Source organism: Motacilla alba, chromosome 12, assembly GCF_015832195.1.
Source record: "Motacilla alba alba isolate MOTALB_02 chromosome 12, Motacilla_alba_V1.0_pri, whole genome shotgun sequence".
Classification (NCBI taxonomy): Eukaryota; Metazoa; Chordata; class Aves; order Passeriformes; family Motacillidae; genus Motacilla; species Motacilla alba.
The window spans coordinates 17332554-17352632 of record NC_052027.1 but is presented as its reverse complement, the minus strand read 5'-3'; the positions used below and the strand labels follow the sequence as shown (position 1 = coordinate 17352632).

Genomic DNA, 20079 nt, shown 5'->3' with positions numbered 1-20079 from the left:
AGTTTTGGGCACCACGCTATAAAAAAAGGGACTGAGCTGTTTGGGATCATCCGAAGGAGGCCATGGGGATGCAGAAAGACCGGGAGGGAAAGGCTTATGAGGAGCCGCTGAGGGCCCTTGGTTTGTTCAGCCTGGAGAGAAGGAGACTGGGGGGAGACCTCATCTTTATCAGGAGCCCACCCAGAGTGGGGTCGGGCACTGACCAGGCTGCCCTCGGTCACAGCCCCGAGGCTGACAGAGCTCAGCAGAGTTTGGACAGTGCTGTCAGGGACAGGGTGGGATTTGGGGCTGTCCCGGCGCTGGGCTCTGGTGCCGATGGGTCCCTCCAGCTCCGTGCGTTCTGCGCCGTGCGGTGCCCGGATAACGTGCTCGCTCTGCCGAAGATGAGCTCGCAGCAGAGGCTCTGCCCATGGTCCAACACCCAAAACAGGGCAGGTTTTGACCCCTTTGGGATTGCCTTTCACAGAATCACAGAATCAGTTAGGCTGGAAAAGACTTCCAAGACCCTCAAGTCCAACTTACAGCCAGTCACCACCTTCAAACCCGACACCAAGTGCCACATCCAGTCTTTCCTTAAACACCTCCAGTCACTCCACCATCCCCGGGCAGTGCCTTCCAATGTCTGTTCAGCTACAGTTTCCAGTGACGCTGGTTTGAGTTTTACAGATGTTTTCTCTTGCAGTCAAGTGTCTGTTTAATTAGCCTTGCGCTCCAATATACCAAGTCATTCAAATACCCAATGTTAGAAGCAGAAAGATGAACATCTGTGTAAACATTCTTTAAAAATTAAACACTAATCTGTTTTCCCAAGAAAGAATAGACACATACATGATTTACGATAAATAGAAAACAATCTAAAGATCCAACCTCCCTATCACAAACACAGGATTAAACTCTAGAACCTTTAATCCAGTAATTTTTATGACTATGAGTTTTGACCACAAGCAGTGAAACTTACCCTTCAATGACCATTTCAAAACAATCCCTAAAGCCTCTCTGAAATTCCCCCTTTTCTTTCCTTCATCCTCACAAGGCTCTTCATGACAGAGGCCAGGCTGGCACAAAAGGAGGTAATTAACACTCAGAAGCTTTTCTCTGTATAATGAACATTTGTATAATTTGGATAGCACCCCAACTTGACTCTCTATTGTAGCTTTTCAAAATAAAGTCAAAGCAAAGTTTTTTTATGGAGAGAGAAGATGCACCTAGAAGGCTGAAAATAAAACTTGCATAAATCTGCATAAATCTGCAATGAGTCACTGATCTTTTTTCTTTAAATGTGTGTGGTGTGATTAAACACATCATCCAATTTCACTAAACTTAAAAAACAGAGGTTAAACAAAATATGTGCTAAAATACTGATAATCACTTTTCCTTTTTAGCATATTATACATGCCTACATGAAAAAATGAATTCTTGCTCCTTTGACCATTTGATAAAGATGAAAATAATGACAATGATTTCTTTAAAGTAGGCTTCTGTCATCTGTGTTTGCAAAGTTTCTCTATGCTGTGTTGCTAGAAAGGCATATCTAAAATACAAGAATTAACCATACTATTCTGACTTCTAAGAGTGTTATAAAGAAGTTTCACTCAGGACTGTAAGACCGTGGTATTTATGATACTATCATTAAAAAATAACTGTACTTCAGGGAAGTAGTATTTGAGCACTTATTAGGCTTACACCGAGAAATACGTAGGGAAATAATACCAATGTATTGTCTTGCAATGGCAAAACGAATTTGTCTCAATTTTAAAAGGAACTCTAGCGCAGCACGTTCTTTCATAGTTCTGAAAAGTGCACACCTACAGAGTTAAAAACAAAGTGGAGGTTTGAGTGCACGGGTAAACAGCACTGAGGACACTAAGTTTTAACATACTCCTTCTCTCCAGCAAGGCACTTCCCTCCCCTCCTTTTCCTCCAGCATTCCAAGGTGCAGAACTCCCACCATGGCAATCTGAGGCAGTGCTCTGAAAATACACTGGTGAAACTTAAACCTGGAGGGACAAAAGCCTATTTAACATATGTTATTTCTCCCTGCATTATCAGGCCTTATTACTCATTCCAGCTATTATCTACAACGTGCTTGGACTGAACTATCAGAAGCTTTGGTGCCAGTAATGCCATTCAGGTATTGCTTAACTGGAATTCCCCTGTCAGGTGGTGTAACCACAGCTGGTGTGGACATACCTGGATGAGTTTTAATTAGGTGCCTTGAGGTCTGCCAGCACAGAGCTCAGTGACCTGCAAAACCCACCCAGGGATCTCAGCAGATGGCCAGCTATCCTGTGGTATTTCAGTATGTAAATAAATGAGTTTAAAGCTGCAGCAGGAATGCAAAATGTAATAGTACCTTCAGGTCTCCAGCCCCCACTTCATCCCCTCAGCTGTTCTTTTTTTTGATGTTTGAAGGAGTCAGAAGAGCACCACAGGCCTGAAATCTCTTCTCCTCAGAGAGCTGTAACTGCATTGTGCTTTATGGCACAATCCCTGTTTCTTGGGGTACTTTGATATTGCAAAGCCATCAACACTGGACTCTCTCATTTCCCATCTTTTGCAATTTGTAAGTTCACCAGGGAATGAGAATGAAATTGCAAGAACAGTTCACATATTCACTTTGAGGAAGAAAAAAAAGTACCAGGCAAGTGTTCAATGTTAACATTCTTTGCTATAAAAAGTTCATTAAATCCACATCTGAGGGGAAAAAAAATAGCATTACCTGAGACTCGTGATAAAATTGGGTGCCAATAATACAAAGGTCTTGTAAGCTCATGAGAAGGATTTTTGCTATAATAGGTACATCTTAATTCTCCTGGTTCCTAAAATGAAAGAGGCTTCTGTATAAAAGAAAGGATATTTTGTTCTTTATGAAAAGAGTAATCATGACACAAAAGATCCTATCCTGTGACCTAGAAACATCTGCCTGGAGAAATCAGGTTTAAAAATCACAAATTCAAGGCAATGACTCCAACAATATTAAATAGACTTGATAATACAACAGTGAAATTGCACTACAAAATACTATTACTGTTTGTTTTGAACTACTGCACCATTTTCAGTTTCCAAAGAGAGAATTCTGTTTAAATAGGATTGAGTTTCATACTTTTATTATACTCAGACCAGCAGAAATAGAATATGCTTATGTAACTCACATTATTCAAATGTTCAAGCTTTGTCTTTTTTTCTCATAACAGGCTGCACCATGCCGCTGTTATTTCTCGAATCCCTGTTTTTTCTACATAATTTCCCACACATACTAGAAGTGCAGGAAATTTCATGCTCCAACTGTCATTTCACCATCTCACACTGACTAAGGATCACTGACCCCACAAAGAAAAAAAGATCACAATAGGCCCGGAGTGTGTCATTCGGGGGCTTTTTAAAAAAGCACATATGGTACTTTGTACCACAGTAAAATATTGAAGAAATAAAGGAAGTCATGGCTTCAGGAATAAGCCTGTAAGTAACAGGTAAGGTGACTTTACGTGAATAAAGATAAAGCCACATCTATGTTGTTAGCAGATAAGAGCTTGCACAAACTTACCACAGATATGGATAAACAGACATTATAACTACCGAGAACTTTATTTGCTGCATACAGTCTGAGAGAGTTATAAAGTTATAAACATGGCATAAAGAAGAACTCTGTACTGTATGTCTAACTTCAAAGAATTTCCAGGACAGACAATATTTTTTACACGTAGACAAGACAATTAAAAAACATTTCCTGTATACAGGAGGCCTGTACATTTATTGAAAAGAAAAACAACTATTTACCAGTGGGACATTACCCAAAACACAAACAAATGAAAAACAGCGTTGTTGTGATTTTTTTGGACTGGTAAGAGAAAATATATGGAAAAGAAGATATACAGCAGGAGGTCATTAACGCAAAATACTATGGTGAAATCCTAGTAGCTTTGACAGGGTATTAAGGCAGAAAGGAACAAGACCAACCCCATCTAAGCACCTCCTTAAAGTCTGCTTTTACAGCCTCTAATCTGTAAGCAGGCGAGGAAGGAAAGATGAAGGGATAAAGAGCTTTTAGGTCTTGCCTTGTATTAAAGGACATACCAGCAACTAAAAATCAAAACACTCTTTCCATAAAGAGGTGAATGCAGAGCAGTTCTGTAGCCGGGGCAGAGCTCAGGCAGCCACAGGACTCGTGGTGCTCTCAGGCCAGGCCAACACTCCTCAGTGCAGGTACTTGCTGTTAATGTTGCACTGTTTGCCCACCACCAAACACCTCTCACCACTGCTCCTGTGAAAACATTTTATTGCGTCCTGTTACAAACATTCCCCAGCCTTGTGCCCAGCCCTTGGACCTGTTAATGGTTAAAGGACAGCACTCAACTTCTTTTTGACCTGTGTGAACCTTTTTAAACAGGGAAGAGAATGTGTAGATCAGCCTGGTTTTCAGCTAAATCATTTGGCAACACTTCTGTCAGAAACATTGAAACCTTCCCCATCAGAACTTTCAGTTCACTGAGTACAAGGGCTCCTGAAGATAAATTACTAATTTATGTGTAAACTGGTCACATGTTAACATTTCAGTTTATACCCAGAAACGCCAATCTATAATAGATGGAAAACACCAAACAGCAATATATAGAATAGTACAGAGACACTGGGCATCAGTTTATTTTGTACTTACTGAGAAATTCAGATTTATGTTCCTTGGCACTGCTATCAAATACTTTCAAAGATACAGATCCTTCAATCCATATGTACTATATTTTATTATTTTTATTATTATTTTATTATTTTTATTAGCACTGTGGAGCTAATGATTTTGGAGTGATCTCATTATGCAAATGGCATCATAAAATTTAATGTTCCCCCTGACCAGCTCCCTTGAAGAACCAAATGTACTGGAATTGTCATGATTGCCACCAATACGCAGAACTGATAAATAGCCAAGAGATACCTTCTCAAATTCCAAGCCTCACATTATCTGTCATCTCCAATACATGAACACAGAGGTAGTGCAGTTCCCAAGCAGACACACCAATATAAACGTCATGGAATCTCAAACGGGTGATCCTGTTCTCTGTTCCAAATCTGGCCATGTATTCCCGTGTCTCTATCACCTCCCCCTTGACACATGGACACCCAGGAGTCACCTCGTTTGATTATCCATCAAATGAATGGCTGAGTTTTCTCTGGTGGGATTTTTCCCAAAAAGTTGTTTCGTTGACTGGGCAAAGCAGCGTGACACGGCACAGCCACACAAGGGCTCCGGCCGTCCCTGGAGGAGGAAGGGGAGCGCAGGATTTGCCATTCTGCTGCCAGCTCCCTCTCAGACCGCATAGGCTGATTATGAAACTGCACTTGGAGCAGCTGCAGAACCTCCTGGCAGGGCAAACACGCGGGGCCCTTCCAAGGAAAGGAGAAAACACAGAAGGAACAGATAGCTCTAGGCGTGCTCTGAAAAAGCAGTGGAGAGCACAACAATGAGGAAATGTTTTGGGAGAGAGAATTATGGCTCGTTCAGCAGCGCAGGAGTTGTTACTGATAGAAAAAAACAATGCAAATCTCCCTTTCTCCCCCAGAAAAACACATGAATTTGAGTTCTCCCATGCCCCCAATGCTCCCTCGACCCAGGTTATGAAAGAGAATTGAAGGGAACTGCACTGTCAGAGGATCAGTGATAGCACATTCCACTAAACTTTATTGATTTAAAACAGCTACTTCAAAGGTGACAATCCACAACTCTCTTGATTAAGGTGGAATGAAGTGGATGCTTAACAGGAGATTATGAGATCTCTCTGACTGATGTCTGCCAATAACAAGTGCAATATCCTTTGCAACTAAAAACTTTATGATGGCATCTCACTTGCATACTCAGTACTCATATTTATGCTTTTGTTTCATGTCAGTGGGAATATATATATATATTTTTATATGCACACACAGAGATCTCTCAGCTCAAGCTTTTTAGCAAGGAGTTAAATTTAAGATGATTGAGTGAGCATAAATTCTGGATCCAATTCTACATCTCACCCAAAGCTTGGCACCTTGGAAGGTACAAATCCATCTGGCATGAATATATAGATTTAAAAGATATACCTTGATGATCCACTTGATAGCTGTTTCTGAATCTGCCTAAGAATCTGTGACACTGTGTTACAGTGGGAAAAAAAAGGCAGGTGGAGGCATTTCCATTTACCAAATCATCCCTGGAGACAGGCATTTAACTGCAGTTCCAGGTTTCCAGGGGTTTACAGCGTTGCAAAATAGATAAAATAGGAAACAGCCTCATCTGCTGGTTTAAGGAGACGTTGTCAGGTGCATTACTTTATTTCTCCTCTCCAGGTACATCTCCCAAATCTCATAGAATAAAACCCATAGGACTGAAATTTGGGGTTGTTTGTTTTTCAGTAGCAAAGCCATTTGCACACACTCCTCACATGATTGGAAATCCCAGGTAATTCAGCTAAAGGAGCAGCTCTGAATCTCCTTTCTGGCTCCTGGTTGTTAATATAGACAGACACATCTAAAGAGATTGCTCAAAACTTTCCCATTATTTAAGTTTCTTGTAATTTTACTGAAGCTCCACAGCCTTGCTAAATCAGCTATTTCATGACACTATTTGTTTCAAACAGAAGTGTTTGATGGACATTTTTGCTGTTGAGTTTTTCTTGTCTGTTTAAAAAGTTAATTTTTTAAAAAACCTTCTTAAATGAAATTATTGAAAAATACGCTGACTTATCTTATTGAACTTCTTTAATAAAAAGCTTTAGCACTGAAACAATAATGAAGAAATTAGTGGGAAACAGTATGGAACAGCAGGTCACCCCGAGCTTAAGGATGTACTTTTTGGCTGTCTTTTTAGTCTCAATGCACCAGAAGAGGTTCAAAGTCAATGGAAAAATAATAAAAGGAAAAACTTAAAATAGGAGGTGACGATTACAGATGTAAAGCTGCAGTCAAAAAGCAGAAGAAAGGAAGACAAAAGCAAATAATACAAGAAAGGTGTAGAATATCAAAGGTCCTAAGCCTGAACTGTTATTTTTTTAAGCAAATTGCATTTCAGAGTTCAGTCCTAGAACATAACTTATCATGATGTGAAAATCATACCATAACTATTCTTTTTCAAGGATGGCACTAAACCAAAATTGCATAAAGAGCCTTTAGAGGAGATTAGATTCACATAAACTCAAAGGGACAAAATGCCATTTCAGAATAACCCATGGTATCTCCCAAAATCTGGCTCACCAGAAATTGCTCACAGCAATTACTCAAAAAAGGAGCCTAACCAGAACTTACCTGTTCTCTGTACAGTTGTACATATATTAACCTGCCTGGACAGCTCAGCCTCCCTGAGAGGTAGAACAAATATTTATAAGAAGATCCTTGTACAAGGATCACTGGATGATCATCCAGAGTAAGGGATTTCATCCTCTAAGCTTTTAGCCTTCCCCCAAATGCATTTTCTTCCACTCTGGGAACATTTCCCAAGGCCCCTCCTGAATTTTGAGAAAAGGCTGAATTTCCCTTGTATTTCCCATCACATCCATCTCATGGCCTCACTCCCCTCATCTGCCTACAGGCATCATTCTACCACTCTGGGCTCTGCCCACAGGGGGGATTGTGCAGGATGTTTTGGTGGAATGCCAAACAATCCTGCTCATGCATTATATCTCTTTGCTGAGACAAGAGATCATTGGAACACTGGGACAGAGCGAAGACCTCACTGGAAAAAAAACAAAAAAAACCCCACACATAAAGAGCTTGATCTATCAGGAATTTCCCTTTACTAGCAGTAGATTCAGGAAGTGAGGCTTTATTTCATAACCAGAGATGCTGCACTTTATTTCTATAAATAAGAGCTATAATTTCCTTCCTGCTGGAGCATTCTTGCTGTACTATGTTCCACCAGGACAGATGTAGCTTAGAGGTTTTTGGTTATCTCTGTACATAGATAAGCTTTACAAGATCTTGATCATATTCACAAGATCTTCAAGAGAGGCACACCCATGTACACGTTAGGAACAAAGTGGAATGGCAGCCAACTTTCACAAGCATCATACTGTCCTTTTCAACCGTGGTGCACGATATAAAGGGAATTGTTCTTTCTTGCTATCAAAGCTTCAGGCCCGCTCCTTCACATTACTGCCAACTTGAAATATACCCATTTGGTTTCACATATATTTTAGTTTTTAACTCTTGCAGAAACAAACTAGAATATTTGGTTCTAACAAATATTTACCTTTAGCAAAAGTAACCACTCCTCTGCCACTGATTTCCTAAATCAATCCTTCCAAATAAGATGTCTAAAATAAAGGAAGTGTTACTAATAAGTCATTTCCATTAAAACAAATGCACAGGAACCCTTTTATATGAATGGGAAGTTTATATAATACATGAGAGAAAGAACACTGACCTACTGCTTTATTTGGTTTTATAAGGAGATGGCCACAAAGGCACCAAGTGGACATTAAAATATAAAAAATAATCTCTTTTCCAAAAAGTATAAACAAAGATGCAAATAGCAGGTCCATAAATAAACCACAAGGGTAGAAAAAAATTCTAAGACTCTTAATCATTAAAAAGGTCAGCCTTGTCCTTTTATAAAGGGGGACATTACCTTTAGATTTGGCACACAAGCTTCTCTGTTCCTCTGTTTTTCTGCAGCACAGTGAAAGGTTTGTCAGGACACAGGACCACAGCCTGTAAATGGTAACCTGCCTTTGACAGTGTCTCTGGGGTGACAGGTGTCCCATTCCTCTGGAACAGGGAAAGCACTCAACAGCTGCTGGAAAACGTTGGTGGAATGAGGTGAGAGCCATCACTGGTGTGGCACACGTAAGAAAGAAGAATATTGGGAAAAACTAGAGAACTAGTTTGGCTGCATCCACATGATCCCATAGTGAAAGCAGTGCTTACAAATTTAGGGGAAACGGAAGGAAGGAAAACACAGTGATTGTCAAACAAAAATAAACAAATGCCAATTAAAGACATCAGCATGCACTCAGGAGGGAAAGGGTCAGCAATTGCAAATTAGGCATGAAACAGGAGAGAACAGTATTAATTAAGAATATTTACTGATGCCACAGTTTAACAATATATTTTAGGGCTACTATTTCATTGGCAGTTTTAAACAAGAATAAAACTAGCTGTAAATAGGCATAAAGCTGAGATGCTGAAAATGGAACTCCAGCTTTAATTTGTCTTATTATGTGCCTGAAGCAGTGGAAATAATTTACCACAGCCACATGTGAAATATTTAGTTTACAAGCAGTTACCCACACTGGGAGACGGGTTACAGAAAGAACAATCAGCCAGCACTGTCACCCCCCAAAAAATCCAGCCTTCAGAAATATTGAAGTAACCACCAAAGGAAAAAACTGCTGTAAAATAGCAAGGGTTCTAAAAGTGATTAGCAGAAAGTATAGGGGGAAACAAAAAAGATGTAAGTAGTATTTAAGATCCTGTCTGAGATGCTGAATATGTTACAGGTAAGTTTTTCCAAAAGCATAATTGCTTGTCCCCACACAGTTAACACAGCTGATACCAGATTTCAGTATTCCCAACTACAGTTCCCTGTGGAGTGACAGTGGGACAGATAATTCTCTTTGCAACAGGAGCTCCCAGGCCGTTTAAAATACTGGTGCCAGTTAGAACAGAGCACAGAAGGCTCATTGCAGTATAGGGTTACACTGACCAGTCTGGTACAAAAACAGGAGCTGTAATAAGGCTGGAAAGAAATGGCCCATGGAAGCACTGCATTCCCCTTCCCTTTTTATCCAATGCTGGTTACTGGCCCAATTAATTGTCAAGGTGTGCTGTCTGCCAATAAACAAACATTAATTTCTCTTCATTTCATGTTGATGCAAATGTTTAACAATTTAATGAGAAAAGATTATGTGAAAGACAGATTCTGAAAGGGAAGCAGGGAAGGGGAAAGGACAACAAGCCCTGGTAGGTGCTTTTCTGCTGATTTCTAGTCACAAACTGAGACAGTCCCCTCTGGATCACAGCTAAAATAAAGCCCTTTGTGGATGTTCAATGTCCAGTGTTTTAGAAATTAGAAATTTAGAAAAAGAATCATTTAGAAAAAGAATCAATATTAAAGGTTTGTGGAAAGAAAAAGAAATATTTTAGAAGTCACAAACACAGCTTCCCTGAACAACCATCAAGCCATACGGTGCACACATACAGTTGTGACACAACACAGATAAATTATTCTCCTTTCTGCTGAGGTGACTCACAGAACCGCTCAGGTTTCAGCTACAATCAAATCTTCATTTGATCCTTCAGCAAATGGGAGCAGCTCCATGAATCTAACACAGGGCTCAATTAGACAGTGCAAGTGCCTCAAGTGTTCATCCAGCCCTGAGCCAAAAGGCTTTTAATGCTAAACACAGGAGGAATTCCACTGACTCCTACAGAAGCAACAACTTAAAAAGCATAGCACTGAGTCATTGAAAAAGGCCTGTCAGAGACATTAGCTAAACATCAGTGAAAAGACTAATGACAAAATCAAGGGTTGCATAAATATCACAGCTCATGACTGAATTAATTTTGCTCAGCAAAACTCCATCCATCAAAATACCTAATTCCACATCAAATGTTCTACTAAATTCAAGTACATATTTAATTACTCTTAACTGATGACTTAGCATGCACACATTAGCTCACAAGCCACATCAAAATATCCAATGGTTTCAGCATCAGCCTATCACACCATGAGGCAAAAAGAATAAAACAACCCTCTCCCAGAACATTTGTGCATCTTTTTCCTATCCACAGGAAAAAAATTCCTTTCCAAAACTCTGGCATCATCCCCTAACATGCAGTCAGGAGAGATGTGACCTCTGGTATATGCAGAAAAAAGCCAGCACACTTCCCAGAAGAGAGGATTTGTATGAGTAATACATTATTTTGAGCCCTAAATAAAACATTATCTCATCATACACATTATGAGAATTCTGTTCCCATTTATTCTTGATAACCCAAATTCACAGAGTGAGCTAAGACAAGTCTAAGGGGTCAGCTTTTGTAGTAATCCATTCCAAGAATATATAAAAGCCAAAGCACTGTAATGGTTTATGTTCTTTTCCATCACTCCTACATGTGTTTTTATGCAAATTTAATCCTCAGGTTGCACATTTGCAACAGAAACATTCACAGGAGGCTGTTTTGATGCTAATGATGCTGTATAAATAATATGTAGGGGACTAGTGCAAAGTGTTGACTGCATATTTGTATCATAGATAGGACAGTTATTAAAGTAGAATTTAATCTAAAAATGCAGAACACTAGGAATTCTCATTAATATTTTAATCACCTATATGCAGCATGCAAACGAAAGTTTAGGTCTTGTAGGTAATGTAATTTGTAAGTATTTGAAAATCTCTGTAAATAACAGGCAAGTCCCTTTCCCTCCTCAGAGTCCCAGTGGAGGAAAGCAAGTTCCCTGGTGGCACTCAGTGTGAAATGAAGTTTAGTTGTTTGAGGATGCAACAATCTTGCTCCTATGCAGCATTCTCTTCTGACTGCCCAGAAGTGCTACAGCAACCAGGGCCCACACAGATCATGAAGTATTTTCTTCTTCTTCAGTTTCTTGTGTGTTTGTTCCTTTTTCCACTCATGTAGCAGAGAATCCTTGGAGTTACACAAGCAATATCAGTCATCTGAGGCCAAAGTCACTAGCTGATCATTGAAATGATCAATTTAAGCCCAGTTTGCATGACTGGGCTCCTGCCTCATCCCAAACATCCTGCAGGCACAACAGCTCTACAGTAAAAACTGCTTTATCAAGTTCATCGTACTCACTACTACTCAACTATAAATAAAGTTGATAAGAATTTACCCTCTAGAAAGTTCATATTGAAATGTGCTGCATCACAGCACCTACAAAGACTGAATTTACTTTAATAGATGCATTTTTCTTTTAAAAATGTGTTTTGTTTCAGAGATGAACTTTCCTATTTGGCATATCTCCAGGATTATAAACTTCTCTAAGATGGGTATTTATTTAGCACTAGACGTTTGCATGAAGCATTATCAAACGTTTTGATTATTTAATATTTCTTCTTCCTTCTCTGTTTTGAAGTTATTTATCAAGAGACATTTTTGCAGCTTTGTCTTTCAGTGACTTAAGACTGATTTGCTGCTTAGTTTATCTGAGCAGATATTTATTGTCTTTTCCAGCTTTTATTTATTTGGATTTTTAAGAACCACTGTGAAAAATAACTGATCCTACATAACAGCTAAGGAGGCAATGCAAATATTACCATCAATAATCCAGAGCCCAGTAGTTTAGGCAATGATAACACCAAGATGGTCACAAATCACAATTTCATTTGCCCTCTCATTGCCTCCTGACACTTTCTAGACAGTGACAGTCCTGCTGATTGCAAACAAGGGGCAACTGAATCTCCCAAACAGATGAAAATCCTTCCATTCAATTGCATCTCAAAATACATTGCCCACCAAAGTTACCCAAATTACAAGCTAAAATCAGAAGTTTACTTCTCAATAAAAATTTTACATAGCCTTCTAACAGAAAGCAAAATATCACTTGATATTACTGGAATAAATTCACTCCCCAGCAAGAAAACCATGAAAATAAATAAGTCTATTACTCCTATAGCTTATATATTACTAAGAGTGATTCTGGAACCATGAGAAAAATAATTTAAAAGAAGTATCAACCTCATTAGTCAGGAACCAGAACACCTCTACTACCCAAGAATACAAATCCTCCCACTGTGCCATGGCAATGTGGATCAGCCTGGAGAATCACACACAGCCAAAGTGGTGGCTGAGGGCTGCTACACTGAGACAATGTGAGGCAGAAGTTAAAATTAAATCTGAATTCTGAGTCGTGATTAAAGAAAACCAAGGTGAAACAGAAAAAAGCCAACATATACAAATTATTGTGAAGTAAAAAATCTGAAGGAAGGTAAAAACTTGAGAGGAAATTCCATGGTTCAAATAGCTAAGAAAACCAATTACACAAAGGTAAAGACCTTTTAAGATACATCAGCACTTAAATGAATTCTAGTTCTGAAAAGAGGAAGATGGTAAAATTCCTAAAGGGATCAGCAAAAAGCTGGGAGTGATCAGTAATGTTTACCTGTATTTGGTAATGTGGATAACTTTGTACTGCACAAGGAAGACAAAATAATGGAAATATACTTATGACTAGACTAGATAATATAAAAATAATAAATGCTAGGGTTTCATTGGCAAAAACATAACCACAAAGTCTAGAAAATGCCCAAGAGCACTGCCTTAGGATATCAGTGGCACCCCAATGTCTATTTCCAGTGTATGTGGGAACAGATAGAAAGTTTCTCTAGAGTAAGTGTCCTAATGTAAAAAAATGAACAACAAATAATTGCAGGAGACTTAAAAGACTTTTAATCATGGATTAAAAGTAAAAAGGAGGTTAATGTATCAGGTATTAATTCACTTCATCATAAGTGTATAATTCAAGGGAGAACAATTTCATTAATGCAAATCAACCCAGCTGTACAGAAAGCTACTGAACAAACCTGGGATTTGTCCTTTATGTGAGAAATCACAAACTCATTATTTGGGATTTATACCAGGCACTTCACCTAAAACATGTGGCATTCTAGACAAAATAACAGTGAAGAACGCGTTAAAGGAATGAAAAAGGAGTTAATTTCAGCATGATTTTAGCAATTCTGTCAGGACTTGTGCATTGTTCTCAGTGAAGTGAAGCTCACAGCACTGTCAGCGCTGGTGAGCAGCAGATCGTGGTGGGAACGGAGCGATCCAGATCAGTTGGTTCACTGCACTCATTCCCTGGGAACACATTCTCAGGCACATATTAAAAATGGAACAAGTGTTGGCAAAAAGCATGTATGCAAATCCCAGTTAAAAAGAAAATCATTTATGCTCAAACTTTAAAAGCTTGATCTCTTTAATCCTTTAAATACGAAAAACAGGCTTAAGTTGATGGCAATATAAAGTGCTACACACAACCTTTCATCGTGAGGATAAGGAAATGAGGACCAGTGGTTAGAAACTAAACCTAAACATCCAAAATTTCATGTTTTAATGTGCCTAGCTCTCAAGGTAATAGAACCTGAAACAAGCACAGACAATCCCCCTATCTCCTGAAGTTCTCACAGCAAAATCATTCATCCCTGTGCTCTTAGGTTCAGCTATCCAGTCAGGGGGTGATACACCATAACTGCAGTACAGAAGTGGTCAGGCTGTATAAACTAGCAGGACCTTCTGTCTCAGGTGGATTTCACCACTCAGACAATCAGTTTGGCAGCAAGGCAATATTTTGGAGAAACAGGCAAATGCACAATTCCCCCCCACACACACATTTTAGCTTTAGTTATCCAATAGTTAACCCTCCTCATCCCAAGAAGCATGTACTGATTCTTCTCCATGTATTTTGACTGCTTCAAGAAGGCCAGCATGCACTAATCCCTCCTGCAGGATCCAAGCCAGTCTGTTCTAAGGCATGACCGATGAGATGTGGCCAGCCTTGTGTGACAAGTGCGTCATTTTAAAGATGTTAAGATTTTGCCTTATCTGTTGCAACAGCAGAAGACAAAACTTATCACCTTTCAGGGAAAACACAAAGTTGATTTTCTTTCCCTCCTCCAAATAACTGCCTCCCTGGCTTAGTACCAAGCAGTCTATTCCCTCAGAACAGCTTTTATGCTGGCAGTACATCTTTTGACGTTTTTTAAAGCAGTGGAATGCAGCTCTAGATGGCACAGATATCACAGGGTGTTTACTTGCAGCTCAAGTGTTTTCTTTGCTTCAGTGGGTTTTGTTCAACTCCCCCCGTGTCCCCCACCTGTTTGCCTGCAGAGTGACTTCAACTCCATGCCAGTAGCTTAAATACAGGAAACTTAACTTGCATGGAAGTACCCATTCAATGACAGACATCAAACCTACAGAGAGCAGAGGATGCTGGAGATGTGGAATTATATAACATCTGAAACATCCCATTGCTTAGGGAAGGATTAGTAAAAGCAGCAGAATCCATCATGGCTGGATTTACCCAGGCTCTTCTCTGCTCGTACATGGACAGACACCAGGCAGGAACAGAACACTGAAGAACCTGCTGTACCCTCCTTCACCTCAAACCACACCAGCAGCTGGAAATCATATCCTGACTCCTAGGTCATCTTCAATTCCACTTCAAGTGTTTCCTGCTATGGAAAACCTCCTGTTAAGCTGAAGACTTCATACCCATCTTTTCCAGTGGGCTGTTAACATAATGTGCAGCAAGGCCAATTACCTTTCAAATGAAATTTAATCAAAGAAGGCACCTCACCCTTAGCAGATTTAAAGTTATTCTGTTCAATTACTGATAAATGTGTCAAATACATCCCTTAGAGGTCCCAAGGAAATAGGATTACCCACACTGAATATTCATCAGAGAGGAAAAGGAAAGTGTTACTGCCTCAAGAGAATGAAACAACGTCATGAAAACCGATTTCCAATCTTATCTAATAAAAAGGCAATTTGCCACCAGACCTTTAACACCCATTTGTTAAAGTAACCCAGAAACTCATTTATCGGAGTGATAGACTAGAAACACACAATCAATTTTTACAGAGTTTTAATTACTAAGAAAATGGCACCATACATTTCCCCCAGATTAAACAAATACCACTAGACAAGCCTGCCTCCCAGATAATAAGCAAACAGCAAGAAGCAAGCCACAGCTTTTTCTAAGGCAAACAAAGAAAAAACCTCTTTGTGAGCTGGAGTTCTGCCCTTTCCAGTTTGCCCAGACTTGCCCCTTCCCTCGCTCTGTGTTCTACCGTGGTATTGACATAGCCCAAGGAGGGTTTTTTTGCTGACATACTCACACCAGACAAAGCTCCCTTTCATCAAGTGTTCAACTGGGCTCCAACACCAGCTACAGAAATCAGCAATGCCAGGCAGCCTCCTATGGCTGAATTAGAAACCACTGCTTCTTAGAATAGGAAGCACAGTATCTGTAAATTAAATCCTTTACTGGGATATCAACACTGAGAGTATCCACATAAACCAGCGACACAAAATTTTGTTATTACATCAAATCTACTGTATTTGATACCTTCACTAAAACTTGTACTCAAATGGTATTAGAGACCCTGAGAAAAATAAGGAACTCAAAGCCAGAAACAGCAGCATTTACCTTCCAGAAAAGCCAAGGCAGTTACAGCATTGATGATAGTTTTCACTCGAGCTTCCTACATGGTGCAAGTTGCAGTTTTAAACCCAAACTCCATTTCCTTATAAACTCAAGCTATTTTTTCTGCAATAGATCAAATATTAGAAGAGTACTTTTGCTTCCATTCAGTACTAAAAAACCCACCCAGCTCTCCACAGATTATTCAGCTGAAGACAGGCAGCCAGCAAGCTTTCCCAAAACTGAGTGTTTTGTTGTGATCTGAAACAAAAGATGGATATTCACTGCTACACCTCTTTAACTACAAAGCTTTCTGCAATTATTAAAAATAGATAGAATACGCTTTAAGAGCAATGTTAAAAGCCTGGGGGGGGGGGGGGGGGGGGGACCAAAACAAACAAAAACCCAAACAAAAACAAAAAAGCACACTACCAAAACAAGTCAGAAGCATTTAAAGCAAGTCTTTATTTTTCTACTCCCATAACTAGATAATAAGAAGACAACTAATTCCCCACTTCTTTTTGCTAAAATACTGGGGTGTGATGGAACCCAGCCCTCAAATAAATGCATGCTCTGAAAAGGGAAAAAAATAAAGAGTTATTTCTGTGATTTGTGCCTCACAGTCAAACTTGAATGACCCTGAGAGAAGTCTGTGCAGACAAATCACTGGAAAGATTTATGTGCAGTTTGTTAATCTGTTTCCCACCCCCCTTTGTGTTATTGCTCTGCAAATTGCAGACTGTTTTTTTAGCAAGTACTAATTTGGACTAAAACCCATCATAAAGAGTGCTACAATATTGCTTTTTATTACAAATACGCAGAACTTTTTCAAAAATATAAATGTGTAAAACAATCCACCAACTGTACAGTGCATTTACAGGACACAACCCAGAAAGGAACATGCAGTGTAAAGAACTGCTTTATACATTTAGCCCTTGGCCACAAAGAATTTGGCAGTACTACCACAACTTTAATGACTATAGGGTGAAAAAAAAAAAATAAAACCAAAAAAGCTCAGTTACATCTAACTTTACCATGAGGTTGGGATACATACAACATCGTACAGGGAAGAGTCATTTTTAACTAGAAACCGTCATCATGTTGTAACTCTTGGAAGGGCTGGATCTGCCAATTCTCCACTCCTCCTTGCAGCTGGTCCTGCTCGCCAGCTGTTTGGCCGCCTTCCCCCCGGGCTGGGGGCTTTCGTACAGCACACAGATAGACCCATCCTCACCTATGCGATAGGACACTTCGAAGGGGTCGACCCACAGCGTTAATTCGCTGGGTAAGAGCTGGAAGAGCCTCTCGTGGCTCAGTCCGATCATCCCCGCCGCCTTTCCTATCAAGGGGTCCATCTTATGGTTGATCCTGATGCAGCGGTAGCCGGAGCCCTTGGAGGGCACCAGGGGGAACCAGTGGTGCTTGTAGTGCTCTGCGGGAGGGAACAAAGAGGAGCTTCTGCGCGGGGCTGCGCTCCGCCGGACCCCGCGGGATGGACGGAGGGAAGGGATGGAGGGGACGGATGGAGGGGACGCCCTCCCCCCGGCACTCACCGCGCATCGCCTCCTGCAGGCACTCGCGGAAGCACCGCAGCTGCTCCTCGCCGACCCCGCCGGCGGCCCGCAGGAGGCGGGTCACGAACGCGGCCGCCGTGGAGATCTCGGTCCTCATGTCCGCCCCGGCCCCGCTGCCAGCGCCGCCCGGCCCGGCCCCCGCGGCCGGGGGCGGCTCCGCGCAGCAGCCGCACGGCGCGGGCGGGACGGGGCGGGTTTGTTGTGCCGGCCGCGGGGCGGGACCGGCGCGGACGCACGGACGGCCCGACACACGGACGGCCCGACACACGGACGGCCCGCCCGGCGGGCAGCGCTCGGGGGCAGCGGCGGCCGCGGCCCCGGCGCTCCCCGACACAACGGAATCAACGGGCGCGACGCGCGGCCCCGCTCCCGCCTCGGCGCTGCCCCGGGCCGGCGGCGGCCTCTCGTCCCTCCCTCAGCTCCATCGCCACCGCGCTCCGGGCGGACAGCGCCGCTACCCCGCCTCGGTTCCTTCCCTCGGGACGCAGTGCAAGCGCAGACTAAAACCCCTCCATCTCAGACACGCAGCTCCGAGGTCAGCCTTGACGTGCGGGATTTCCTTTCCCTCACCAGCAAATGACAAAACTCTTGATGTTTGCCCGAAACCCAGACCACTGCTCTCCTAACCCACTCTCAGGTCTGGATCAAGATGCTATTTTATTATGACAAGTTTTCACTGAAGTCTCATTTGCATTTCAGTACTTTAGGAATTAAGCTAAAAAAATTAATCTCTGCTGGTACCAGGACTGATTCATTCATCCAGTTCAGTTTTGATTTACTCAGTGTTTTGAGAATCAGAACACAAAACACATTCACATCCACCTTCATTGAAACAAGGGGCGAAGAAACAACACTTGCATTGAGTTACAGAACTCTTGCTAGCATTTTCAATAAACATACCATTAGCAACACTAAGAACTGTCCAAATCCACACAAAAGTTATTAACCTTAATGCTAAATGCTGCTAAAGAGCTCCCCCCTTCCCCAGCGTGTGCACCCAAATGAATAAATGCACAAATTCCCTGTTATCCCAGTGATTTTACTCTTAAGTCAGTAAAACAGGATACTGCTAAAGCCAGGACAGGCATTAATTGCCCTGGTTTCAACTTGCTAGGGAGAAACTAAAGCAATGGTAAGAGGAGAAAGCAAATGAATCAAGCAAATGAAAGGTAGATAAAACTACTGCAAGAGTCAAATGGCAATGCTAAAACCGCCCACATGGATTGAGGTCTGACACCTGGATCCATTAGTCCTTAGTGGAATATTCAAATGAAACAAGAAATTCTGGCTATAAAAATCAAAAGATGCCACAGTTGTCAGGTAGTGCTAAACTCACGCTTTGGTTTCTTGTGTTCTCCTCGGGGAGTTACAGATTTAACACTCAATGTAAGCAAGACACAGAGAAATCAGCAGATCTGTAACTGTGTTACTTTCATCCCCTGCCCAAAAATGGTCCCATGAGCAGCTGTGTTTGAAGCAAGTCCTACATCTCAGACTTTGTTGCTATTCTAATCCCCTGCAAGTCAATTTCTCGTTAGCAGGAACACCTGGAGTGGAGGAAAACAAACTCAGTATCTCGGTTTATCTTGTTAAAAATAAAGTCTGTGCAAGTGTTCTACCATTCTATTTTTCCTCAACTTCAGCTAGAGGAAGAGGAGACAGAAAAACTGAAGGAATACTGCTCAAACAATATACTATTATTTAAAAGCAGCAGAAATACTAGCAATCCTATTAATTTATTAAACAACAACAAAAAAATCCCAAACAAACAAACAACAACGAAAACCCAAACAAAACCCACCCAGAATGAAGAACAAGTAATGTCTAAATCCAGTTCCTTTCAGATTACTTAAATTAGGCTCTCAATACATGTCTCTACAAGCATAAGCAGTAGAAACAGAGCACTAGAAATTGCCAGGAGAGGTTTTAAACCAAAGAAGAAATGTTGGGTTTACTCCATCTCCTCCAAGCATCTCTCTCTAAACAGGAAGAGATAAAACCATCCTTAAAAGCAGGAAGAAACTTTTCTTAATGGCAAGACTATAAAGACAAGCATCATGTTACCATTGCCACTAGAGAAAGGGAAAAAGCAATAATTCCAAGCATAAACAATGGTACCTTCAGTGTTTAGAGCATCAACGCATCCACAATTTCCCCAGTTTGGCACATAATTGATAAGACAACTTCTTGGAGAAACAATAATAAAACCTGCAGGCAGCACCTCAAAACTAAAGTGCTACAAGTGCAGTTTCTATCTGAAAACTGCATCCATCCTTTTGCGTGCCCCTGAGCTGAGCAATGCAGCTGTTCCCACCCGATGATTCCTTTGGGATCACCTGCTGCCTCTTCAGCAGAGCTGGGAGCAAGGACCCGACT

The 20079-nt window shown here is 41.1% G+C and overlaps 2 protein-coding genes across 2 annotated transcripts in view; both read right to left on the bottom strand.

Moving 5' to 3' along the window:
* The window catches only part of IPPK (inositol-pentakisphosphate 2-kinase), a 50872-nt gene that overhangs the window by 30187 nt on the left and 606 nt on the right, over positions 1–20079 (bottom strand). The gene's annotated exons all lie outside the window — the stretch shown is intronic.
* On the bottom strand, positions 15557–18173 carry LOC119705870 (protein BTG1-like). The gene is made up of 2 exons (XM_038148688.1): positions 17683–18173; positions 15557–17561 (listed from the first exon to the last, which is right to left on the bottom strand). The coding sequence occupies exons 1-2, from the start codon at positions 17798–17800 to the stop codon at positions 17209–17211; spliced, it is 471 nt and encodes a 156-aa protein (XP_038004616.1). The 5' UTR covers positions 17801–18173; the 3' UTR covers positions 15557–17208.

Excerpts from the sequence above, each read along its gene's own strand:
- LOC119705870 (XM_038148688.1), bottom strand. The coding sequence starts at position 17,800 with ATGAGGACCGAGATCTCCACGGCGGCCGCGTTCGTGACCCGCCTCCTG. Across the intron at positions 17,562-17,682 it reads CCTGCAGGAGGCGATGCGCG|AGCACTACAAGCACCACTGG; the intron begins GTGAGTGCCGGG and ends TCCCTCCCGCAG.